The 11,353-nt window shown below is 44.8% G+C and overlaps 2 protein-coding genes across 3 annotated transcripts in view; one reads left to right on the plus strand and one right to left on the minus strand.

The window, feature by feature from the left end:
- ppox (protoporphyrinogen oxidase) overlaps positions 1-2,225 on the plus strand; it is a 6,746-nt gene extending 4,521 nt beyond the window's left edge. Inside the window, exons 9-13 of the mRNA XM_034874916.1 lie at positions 4-122; positions 739-852; positions 1,543-1,692; positions 1,814-1,856; positions 1,995-2,225. Of these exons, the coding sequence (XP_034730807.1) occupies positions 4-122; positions 739-852; positions 1,543-1,692; positions 1,814-1,856; positions 1,995-2,131 (563 nt within the window). The 3' untranslated portion in view covers positions 2,132-2,225. The remainder of the gene's footprint in view (positions 1-3; positions 123-738; positions 853-1,542; positions 1,693-1,813; positions 1,857-1,994) is intronic.
- A 497-nt stretch (positions 2,226-2,722) lies between these two features.
- On the minus strand, positions 2,723-10,190 carry rbm42 (RNA binding motif protein 42). Of its 2 annotated transcripts, none has more exons than XM_034874918.1 (12): positions 9,827-10,190; positions 9,522-9,578; positions 9,128-9,263; positions 8,630-8,699; positions 7,642-7,704; positions 7,272-7,426; positions 6,102-6,272; positions 5,862-5,996; positions 5,579-5,696; positions 5,096-5,193; positions 3,457-3,553; positions 2,723-2,868 (listed from the first exon to the last, which is right to left on the minus strand). In XM_034874918.1, exons 2-12 carry the CDS (start codon positions 9,575-9,577, stop codon positions 2,756-2,758), a joined length of 1,212 nt encoding a protein of 403 aa, XP_034730809.1. In that variant the 5' UTR covers position 9,578; positions 9,827-10,190; the 3' UTR covers positions 2,723-2,755. The 2 variants fall into 2 exon arrangements, with proteins under 2 accessions (XP_034730809.1, XP_034730808.1); XM_034874917.1 differs by having other exon boundaries at positions 6,102-6,269; positions 7,269-7,426; positions 9,827-10,189.
- Between the last annotated feature and the right edge of the window lie 1,163 nt (positions 10,191-11,353).

Here is an 11,353-nt window from a genome sequence, read left to right on the forward strand (position 1 = left end):
CAGCCCTGGCCTCAATCCTGCCCCCCTCCTGTCATCCTCTCATCCAGCTACTACAGGACATCTCCACGGTAACAGTCGCTGTGGTGAATCTGGAGTATGAGGGCTCCATCCTGCCTGTGTCGGTGAGAAACACACACACACACACACACACACACACACACACACACACACACACCAGGGCTTTGCAGGGTCTTTAGATGAGGAGTTAAAACAAGTCATTTGTTCTCACGCTGAATAAGAAACAAGTCCGTTATGAGTTTGTACGTTTCTCTTCTCTGAGCTACAAGCACATTCTCATGCTCGTCAACATCAAGCCCCTTGTCTCCTGTAGACCTGTATCCTGTAGACAGTTCTCCCGTAGACCTGTCTCCTGTAGACCTGTCTCCTGTAGACCGTTCTCCTGTAGACCGTTCTCCTGTAGACCGTTCTCCTGTAGACTTGTCTCCTGTAGACTTGTCTCCTGTAGACCTGTCTCCTGTAGACCGTTCTCCTGTAGACTTGTCTACTGTAGACTTGTCTCCTGTAGACCTGTCTCCTGTAGACCTGTCTCCTGTAGACCGTTCTCCTGTAGACCGTTCTCCTGTAGACTTGTCTCCTGTAGACCGTTCTCCTGTAGACCGTTCTCCTGTAGACCGTTCTCCTGTAGACTTGTCTCCTGTAGACCTGTCCCCTGTACGCGTGATGTCCCGAGTCCTCTGTGTCCTTGTTGTTGACCGCTCTGTGTCTGTGGGCTTACAGGGCTTCGGCCACCTGCTGCCGTCATCAGAGGACCAGGCTGTACTCGGGGTGGTCTACGACTCCGTTCCCTTCCCCCAGCACGACAGAAGTACCGGAAAGACTACCAGACTGACGGTACAGGAATACACTCTCCCCCCCCCCCCCCCCCCCCCCCCCATCAAACATATGTGATGTGTGAAACAATGTGATGTGTGTTGTGACGTAGTCATTGTTGCTGCTGCTCCATCTCTGATGCCTGCCTCCATCTTATGTCCTGTATGTCCTCAACGTGTCCTCTGGGACTATTCTCCTTTCCCTTGTCTTTATTACATGAAGTGCTTTGAGGCCTTGGCCATCACCCATGCTGCATTGCTTGTGCTACACGTCTTCCTCCCTTTGCTTAGGCCTGCTCTAATTAGAAATGTAATGCCGTTTATTTTCTTTACATTTTTAACCTTTGGATTTAGGAGGCCTATGGACAAATCAGCCGTAGAGACTAAAGCTCCTACAGTTACTGGACAGTTAAATAAAGGGACTGTCCACCACATTTTAATCTAGTAAAGAAACACATGATCACATGTGTTGTTCTGACATGTGCACACTACACGAAATGGAGACAAACCTGTTTTACATCTTACTACTGCAAGCTTCCATATTTGGAGGACAGAAGCTAAGCAATGTCCCCCTGTGGACAGGGACAAAGAATCTGAACTATCCCTTTTTTGAAGCTAAGTTGTTCTGCTTGTAAAGATCGGCAGAGCAGAGCATGCTGTCCAGATCAGTGAGTCCACTCTTCTAACCTCGGGCCTTACCCATGTCTTGCAGGTGATGATGGGCGGGGCCTGGTTCCACGAGGTCTTTGGGCCCCCAGACACAGTAACAGAAGAGTGTCTTTTAGCGAGAGCCACTGAGGCTGTGCACTGCCACCTGGGAGTCTCCACAGCACCCAGCTGGAGCCGGGTCACCCTCCAGAGGGTAGGGACATGTGGAATGCACCTAGCTTTCCCTTTTGTTACCTTTTATCCAGATTGTTAGTCTAAAAACCAGATGGTGACCATCATTTATTTCTAAAACTGTGATGTTGTTCCCTCGTCAGGACTGTATACCTCAGTATTATCCAGGACACTTTCGGAAAGTAGGTGAGTTTAAACCTTTGGTACGGTAGAAGAGTACTCGGATCTCTCCCCCCCCCCCGAAACATTCCCTCTAAGAAATGATCAGTCACAGGTAGTGAAACCTTAAAATCATCTAAAGGTGCGTCTGTCTGCCTTTTCTAGAGTCAATGCGTCGCTTCATAGAGGAGAATAATCTGTCTCTGTCTCTGATCGGCTCCTCCTACGACGGGGTGTCAGTCAACGATGTCATCTTTAATGGACGGACAGCTGTGGAGCAGCTGTTGGGAACTGGAGTTTGATGGAGCACGACAGCACCGAGGGCTCTCCAGGCACCGGGGTCTTTGACATGAAACAAAGTTTAGTTTCTAAAGAAAGAAGACCCGTGTCCTATAGGTGAAATATTTTCTAAACCGGTCGGTGTCATGACGGCGTCCAGCGCTGGTGCTGTTGACCTTTCAGCTTGGATTGGCATAAAACACTCGTCTTCATCACTGACTACATTTACATGCACGTAATATTCCGATTATTGCCCTTATTCTGAAGTGAACACTCTGCCTCCATCTGCATGTCTCCATTTATTCTGACGGAGCACAACAGAGTGCATATGGAGGCCGAGTGATCAGCAGCTTACACCAGCCCCCAGTGTGTGTCTTACTTTCTAAATCATAGGCTGGGAACAACAAACAAATAGTTTCAATAAGAATTCATTTGAATCTGTAACCAATGTGAAGAAAACGTATTCTGGTCAAATAAACAGTGATCTGAACGACAACTAAGAAATTCTGCTTTTATTTAAAGAAGGGAAAAAAAGAGTGAACACCTATACAACCTCAGTACTTCTCCTGATTGGACAGCCCAAATAAGAGTCATGATCTCTCACAAAGTAGTCGTCTGTCCCCTGGGGATCACAACCCAGTCTCTTACTACCTGAGGCCCAGTTTCTTCTTCTCTTTCTGCTTCTTGCGGACCACTTCCATGTTGCGGTCCTTCCACATGCTCTTCCTCAGTTTGATGGGACGACTGCCGACATACTTCCCTGGATGAACAGAGTGAGAGGGGGACACAAAGGCAGCGCTGATTCATTTAAAGTCAGAAACAGGAATGGAAGGACAAGGATGGATGGAAGAATCCAGGGCTATCAATCACCAACTCAACAGAGGTGTCCCTCCCCTTTCTGGAGGACCACCATGGGACCTTATCTGAGACAGACATGTTAAGATCCTGTTTGAAGTGAGCCATTAAAATACACGCGTTTGTCAGTTTGAAAGATAATTAAGGGAAGAAAAAGTCGGTTTGTCGTAGTACCACTAAGTTTTGTGTGAAACCACTCAGAACTACAGACCACGTCTCGCACAATATCCCAGTACCAATCCCAGAGACAGCGTAGCTTCAGAGAGACGTCCGGTGTCTTTCTAATCACGCATTCAGTGTGACACTTCAAAAGTTCTTCTTCCCTTGCCAAATTATCTTTTAAATAGACAAACATATGTGTAATTCATGGCTCAATTCAAATGGGATCAGATAGTTATTGTCTCTCCATCTATGTTCTGAAATCAGGTCTCATGGTGGACACAGGAAGGGGCGGGGCTTCCTCTCGGTACGTCTGAAAAAGGTTGGGACTGACCGTTCATCTCCCTCATGGCTCTGACGTAGTCGTTGGGATCTTTAAAGCTGACGAAGCCGTAGCCTTTGGTCTTTCCTGTGCGTTTGTCTCTCACCACCTGAGGACAACAAATCCATTGACACACAGCTGTTTAACCGGGGAGACAAGACGCCACCCAGCGTCTCTCTACTGAGTGAGTAAAGTCCACTTGCTAAAGACAGTGGAAAGGGGCTGAAAGCTCAGGAGGCAAAAAGCTGTAAAACAGACCGTGTTTTCAGAGTTTTCAGTTTTGAGCTATTTTGATTCCATAACATGTCTCCTTTCAGACGAGAGGAAAGAAAACATTTATTTAACTTTACTATTTGTGTCTGTAGATTTCTCCTCAATTCACCAACAGTTAGCATCAGATAACACCTCATTGGCATATTTAAACAGAAATACAACAAATAATTACCTTAATGCCAGTAACCACCTGGAGATATTCCATGCTGATATCTTGTTAAACTATTTTCCCTTTTTACCTGCAGCACCTCTACTTAAGTGATAAGAGCTGAGTCGATGTGGTTGGACCGGTCTTACGTGCACACCCTCAAGCTAAACCTTATCCAAACAGTCGAGTTGGTTTTATTTATAGAAAGCCTCAGGGGCTTTACAACATGTACACCTCTGTCCACATCAGGACATCATCCCCCCCCCCCCCACACACAAACCCTTTCACTAGGAAAACAGGTTTGAATCGTCGGAGAGAGCAGATGATCCCTGTGCTGGTCGACCACAACAGAGCAACGTCATTAAATCACAGCTAACACCGGGCCCTAGCAGCGATCTGAGCTCTCAGTGCGAGGAGCCTGGCGCCGGTGTGCACAGGCCGCGTCCAAATCCACTTCTTCTACTTTAACGGTGAAAAAAAGGATCCGTACGCTGTGCACAAGCCTATGGGCATTTTACTGATAAAATTACAATGAAATGTGGCGCTACTGACTTTAGAGGTTTTTTTTGTCAAACTTGAGGCTCGTGGGCCAAACAAATGTTTATCCCATATCACTTTAGGTTCACAATGGATTGGAACCTGCCTAGTTGTGCACCAAACCAAAAAGATGGGGAACTGTTTTTAGAGCTGCAACCATACGACACTCAAAGCAAAATTTGGCAGATTTGCCGACTTGGAGAAATTCCTCCAGAAGCAGTTTTCCTATTCCGGCTGTAAAGGTGTTGCTGGGAGTCAGCAGTGTGGGAGCCTACCTTTAAATAATGTCATCATTGCTTTGCTAAACTCTGATGGCTGAGGAAGCTTTTGCTGACTTTTTTCGGGCCTTATGTCGACCAAACTAAGCGAGAAGACTATATAACACGCAACATAGCAGCCAAAGATATTGTTTTTTCCCCAATTAAATAAAGCATGTAAAACTATAGTGGCCCCTGTTGTGATTCTTATTTTCCAGTGTGACTTTTATGAAACTGAGTTTGACACCGCTGGCGTTAGCATGGATAATATTCTGATGTCATTCATCTGAGGAGGAAGAAGTCAAACGTGAAGTGCATAAATATATGTTGTATTTACATCAATCCATGTGACTTCTGTGAGTGTTCTAGGAACCGATAGTGATGAAGTCCCAAACTACACTTAAGGTGAGTACAGTAAGTAAACGAGCTTACCAACCTTAGCTTTGAGGAAAGACGGGTATCTGCTGAAGGCTCTGGCCAGGATGTCATCATTCACCTCGTTACCTAGGTCACCACAGAATATACGGAAATCATCTGTAGCAAGAGAGAGAACAGGATCTTCAGCTCCATCCTGCAGCAGGTCATCCATAACAAAAGCATTCAAACCACCAGGGATATTTAAACACCAAAATAATTACTGGTTTTTGTTCCGTTTTCAAACATTCAGCAGCAGATTGTCTGGCGATGATCCAATGAAGGAAGAACTGTATCCAACGTGTGTAGTATAAGAATTGATATCAATTATGATAATCCAAACATAAAAACCTTGGAAACTATCCCGTTCCGATCTACTTCAGCATGAGCCTCCTCTACACGCACTCTTCAGCGGGAGCAGTGTATTAATGTTACCTACTTGCAGGTAACTACTAAAGTTGCGGGACGTTAATCGGGGGTCTACGGCTGTTTGAACAGTCTGTACCTGATTCCCACTCCAACAGGCTGGCGTCCTCCCAGCTGGTCCCTGCTGCAGTGCGGATACACTTCCTCACCTTCTCCGACTTTGATCGCTTTTTGTCCTCTGTAGCACTTTCCACAGGCTGGAGAATACACACACACCAACATGAACACACAGCTAATTTGTAAGTGCACTAAAACTCATTAGTAATGTAATCACCAATACCTCAGTTGGGTCCTTGTGGCTACACTGTTTGTGTCAACAGAATGAAAGTGGAAAACGATGAGAGTTCCCAGCAGAAACTTACCTCAGAGTGGGGGGGCTCGGGCTCAGGCATGCTGGGTCCAATCACGGCGCTGTTGTCTTCGCTCTCCTTCTTGTCTAGCAGACCTGCCGCCATCACCGCCGCCTGCTGCTCGGCAACCCGCGCTGCCAGTTCCTCCTGAGAGCAGAGACGTATGACATGTGACATCACACGGAGGGAGAGACAGACGGGCACATCACAAGCACCTGGACATTACTCAGTAACATATCAAGCCAAATGTACCATTCTGGCTTGTCTCTGAGCTCTAAAATCTATTCTTTTATGTCCAGAGGCGGCAGGAGGAGCAGAGTACACGGTCGGCGCTGCCTGGATGATAGACGGTGTCGGTTTGATGGGTGGCAGAGGTCCCTGTCTTGGGGGCGGAGCAGACACCATGGAGACCATGTCCCGTCCCTGAGAGAGACACAAGAAGGTAAGACCCTAGGTAGGCGATAGGATGACTCATGTGGAAGAGAATTAGCAATGTAGTGGACACAGAGAGAGATTCAGTTTACCCCAATATTATTATAACAACAGTGGCTGCTCTATTATAGATAATAATAATAACAATAATAATCACGATTAGTTTTGGTCAATATTGAAATCAAGATTGTTTCCAATGACCACTCATTGGCCTTTGGAAAGAGGTTGCATTTATTGAACATTAACTTGAACTTCTGAGTCACCTAAAGCAGGCGGAGCAACTCCGGTAAATAGTGGCGAGATGGAGTCTTTCATAAAAGACGATGTTGTCTTCTGTTTCTTTGTTGTTAACATCAGTTAACGGATTAGCTTCTACCTCGGCCATCTTCCCTCACACACACTACAGTCTATGCCCCGCACCAGATCCCAACAACAGGAGGGGAGGGGCAGAAGTGCACTTGTCATTCAGAACACTACACAAAATAAAATATCCGTTTATCTCGATTATGTTGTTTTTATGATTATTAGTAACCAAAATAAAAATCACTATGAAAATTTGTATTAACTGCACAGCCCTAGCAGACTATGTACAGAACACAGGCTAATGTGGTGAAAGATCTCCCCGGTCCGGGGGTTCAACACCCCTGGGTGTAGGGCTGCAGCCTAACATCTTTTCATTGTCGATTCATCTGTGGATGAATGGATTAGTTGTTTGGTCTCTAAAATGGTGAAACTTCCCAAAGTCCAAGATGACGTCCTCCAATGTCTTGTTATGTTCACAACTCAAAGATATTCAGTTTATGGTCACAGAGAAGAGAAGAAACTCACATTTAACCAGCTGGATTTAGTGATGTTTGACTTTTCTTTAAAAAATAAAATGACTCAAACAGATTATTGGATTGTCATAATGGTTGGTAGTTAATAGTAATCTACTGGATTACTCTCTGCAGCTCTACCTGGGTGGATGTGTTTGCTTCTTTGAGCTCTGACCTGAGGTGCAGCAGACATGTGCTGGATGGGCTGAGGAGCACCCTGGGGTGCCTGGCCCTGCAGGGAAGGAGGGAGCATCATAGGAGGAGGGGGAGGAGGCCGGGGCAGAGGAGGTGCTATTGGAGGGCCGCGCATCATGGGCATCCTCTGACCAACTGTCAACACAGTGTTAGGGTATTAACATGCATACATACATACATGTGTTTATGAGCTCCATTTCTCAATTGGTCACATCACAAACACAGAGGGAGGGGCCAGTTTCCATCACAATAATATTTCAATGTGAGACAGATTTATAGATGACCAATTAGGGTTGCACAATATATATCTTCTAACATGTTCTGCTGAAATACTGCACAGGTAACCTTACCGGGTCTCTGCAGGATATGGGGGACAAAGGCTGGTCTCAGCATGGGAGGACGTATTGGAGGGACTAGGACAGACACAAATCACACAGTGAGTGTAAATGAGGCACAGCATGTTGGCTGGTCTACACATATATTAATATTAATCTGCCCCACCTCTGAGACTTAATGTACAATTGACATCTTTTTTTTCCTTTTCTTCTTTGAAAAAACACTTGGACAACAATCTTCGCAACACAAAATTGATTGTGTGTGTATACTTGAGTACAAGAGTATTTGGCTATTTTACTATTAGAAATATACAAATGTAATATATAAGAAATACTAGTAGAATAGATGTAGTATATAGAACACCAAAAATAGCCCTACTGAACGTCAGCTCTTCAGCAGGAAAATCATTTTTAATCAATGACTTTATTATCAAATACAACGTTGATTTTATGTTTTTAACTGAAACCGGGTTGGACCATATAACAGCGCTGCTGTTCTTATTTGAGTCAGCTCCCCCTAACTTCAGTTTTATGAGCGAGAATAGAGTGCATAGGAAAGGAGGTGGAGGCGCCATCTTCTTTGACGACTCATTTCAGTGTTCACAATTATTGCACGAAAATGTTCCTTTAGTTTTCTTTGTTTGCTACTGTTGATAGGTTAACAAACCTCAGAACTACATCGGAACTTTCATCTACCAAGGCCTGCAATGACTTAACTATCTCTTTCAGTGAAGAAAAAAAAATCTGATTATTAGACAGTCAGTGCCTCCATATCAAGGACAGGGTATGTGTTCATGCCAAACCAATTTCAATATGACACAAATTCAAACAATGAACTAAAATAACTTGGAAAATAACACAACATCTGAAAACCTCCTCCTGGTGCCTTTATATTTAACCATCTTCTTTCAAAGAAGACGGTTAAATATTTTTTTTTTTGAATATTTTTTTAGTATATTACTATATCACTGTGTTAAAGTATGTGTCCGAAATTTATGTTCACCTGGTCCTGCGAAGACGGGTGGTGGAGGACCAACAAAACTAGCAGCTCTGGCTTCTAATGTCTGCTGGACCTGGGAGAGAGGAAGAAAGACAGCACACAGCCAGGGAGACAGAAGACAGGTTGAAGACAGGGTGAAGACAGGGTGTGCACATATTATAGAAAAATAATGTCCAGACGTCTCCTCTTTCAATGGCTCTATTTTAGAGAAGCATGTGTCAGTGGTTCACTCCCTGGCCCTCCTGTCCTATGTCAAAAAGTCTATAACATGTTGAAGACTCTGAACCCGGAATGCTCCCAATGCTGCACCATCGGCGTGTGAAGGTGTGTGAATATTTACGTGGTGTGTATGCCAGCCTTGGGCCACAGCGTGTGAATGGTTCTATATAATGTGAAAGCACTATGAGTAGTCGTTAAGACTAAAAAGCACTATATAAAAACAGGCCTTTTACATTTAAAAGGAGCAGCACACAGATATTCAGATACTAGAACAGTACCGACCTGTCTGTACGTATTGGTGCCTATAATGGCTCGCGCTGCTGGAACCACAGGGACAGAAAGAGCTACAGGTGCTGCCTCCAGAACAGCTGGGCCACCTGATACTGGTACTGGACCGCCAAGAACCTCCTGCTCAAAACTACAGCCGGAGAGGAATAGAGACAGGGGGTTAGAACGTTAACTGTTTGATTTAACAGTTGATTCCCTTCTGGGCTGTTTTAACCAAGCCTATACAATAACAGAGAACTGATAAAGAAAGGAAAGATGAGCATTAATTCCCTGAGGAGGTGGAGTACTGTAATTAAATCTAAAGGCCCAGCTTATGCACACCAGCCCTGACTTGGGATTCGGTGAAAACGTTGTTTTAATGAACCTTTCCAACAGTGGTTCTACTCACAGAGCCATCTCAGCCTCCATCTCTTTGAGCCGCTCCTGTCCGGACTTGAGCGCCATGCTGAGACACAAACATTGACAAGAGGTCAGATAGACTCCGTCTCCATCATCTAGCTACACAACAATGGAACCACACGGGAGAAAACATCTTCATCGCAAAATGCCCCAATTGTTGTTCATTTTAGCACAACAAAATAGAACGTTAAGGTTCCACAATAGCTTCCTTAAACGATTTAGAAAAGGTAGCTAAGTTTGTTAACACCGTAAATCATGTTTCTGGAACTAACGTTACCAATTCCTGCACCTTACCTTAATCTACAACGTTGACGCTTTCGTTATGAATCGATACCCCTTGTTGACTAAGTTGAATTAACACGCTTGGCTTTTGACTAGCGTTAGCTAAGCTAAGTGGCGTTAGCTAGCACATCATAAGCTAACTAAGCTAGCCAAGAACCTAGCTCTTCGGTATCATCCAGCTAACTACCCCCTAATGCTAACGATGCTAACTGCTGCGGAGTTATCGTACCGTTTTCTACGTTACTGTTAATTAACCGAGTTACTTTCTATGGATAAACATGTTTGAATAGAAACAGTAATGCTCTCGCTGCTGTACGAGTTGTAACGTTATGCTAACTAGCTAGCTGCTTCTTCTTCTTCTTCAGGTTTATTGGCGGTTGCAAACAGCGATATGATGCTTTACCGCCAACTGCTGGTGTGGCCCACAATATCGCATATATTCAAAATAGCCTAACACAGGCCTAATAATAATAAATACAAATAATAACCGAACTGATGTATTCTTAATCATATTAATTTGTCTAAAATACTGAAATAGTACTCGATTTCTTAGGTTATTTTGCAGAAAATCGTTTAAGAATATTTGTTGTGGCATTTTAAGGCCTTTAATTCCACAGACATACAAGGGGAGAGAGAAGGGGAACAACATGTAGCAAAGGGCCGCAGGCCGGAGTCGAACCCGCGGCCACTGCGCCGAGGAGCTAACCCCCACCCGTGTGCACCCGAGCCAACCAGCCAGCCCCCTTTTACCTCTGTGACTGTAAAGTAGAAGCTGCTCTGTCCTCAGTATAACATCCACCTGTCCTCAAGGTGAGCACTGTGCTGTTGAGTCCAGTGTGTCCCAATCTCAGTCTTCATATATTATTCTCTCTCCTCCTCTGCTTTCCTTTGAACTCTGCTCTTTTCCTCCCATTGCTCCCCCCCCATAACTTTAATCTTTGTTTAGTATTGCTCTAAACTTCCATGTCATCATCCATGTATTCATAGTAGTACAGAACTGCCTTCATCAATATTCATCATTCATTTTTTAGGATTCAAATAGCTAAACATAGATTAGTGCTAACAGCTACCTGAAGAATTTAAAATATAAAGCTAGTGTTAGTTTTCAAACCTGTAGTTAAAAAGAACTTCTTAAAAATTACACAATTCCCAGTGGATTAGGCCTAGCCAGGAAGTCTGCAATTAGAGCAGAACTGCCTCATTCAGTTGAATGGAGTCATATTCATAATTCATTTTTTCATAATTAATTTATCATTAACATATCAGTCCAGGTAACCTTGGTTGGACCGATGTGTTTAACGCATATAGACTATAATTAAATATTCGTACTCAGCCTATTTATTTCTGTTTGGTAACGTAGGTGGCGCGTCACCGTGTGGGCGGGGCCGGAGCGCCGGCCCGGCCCCCTAGCCCGGCCCTCAGCCCTGCCCCCCAGTCCGGTCCCCAGCCTTGCCCCCAGTCCCCCAGCCCTGCCCCCAGTCCCCCAGCCCGGTCCCCAGCCCTGCCCCCAGTCCCCCAGCCCTGCCCCCAGTCCCCCAG

This window comes from Etheostoma cragini, chromosome 6 (assembly GCF_013103735.1).
Source record: "Etheostoma cragini isolate CJK2018 chromosome 6, CSU_Ecrag_1.0, whole genome shotgun sequence".
In the NCBI taxonomy this organism is placed as follows: Eukaryota; Metazoa; Chordata; class Actinopteri; order Perciformes; family Percidae; genus Etheostoma; species Etheostoma cragini.

Excerpts from the sequence above, each read along its gene's own strand:
- rbm42 (XM_034874918.1), bottom strand. The coding sequence starts at position 9,577 with ATGGCGCTCAAGTCCGGACAGGAGCGGCTCAAAGAGATGGAGGCTGAG. Across the intron at positions 7,705-8,629 it reads ACCCGTCTTCGCAGGACCAG|TCCCTCCAATACGTCCTCCC; the intron begins GTGAACATAAAT and ends TGTCTGTCCTAG. Across the intron at positions 5,194-5,578 it reads CCTGTTGGAGTGGGAATCAG|ATGATTTCCGTATATTCTGT; the intron begins GTACAGACTGTT and ends CTCTTGCTACAG.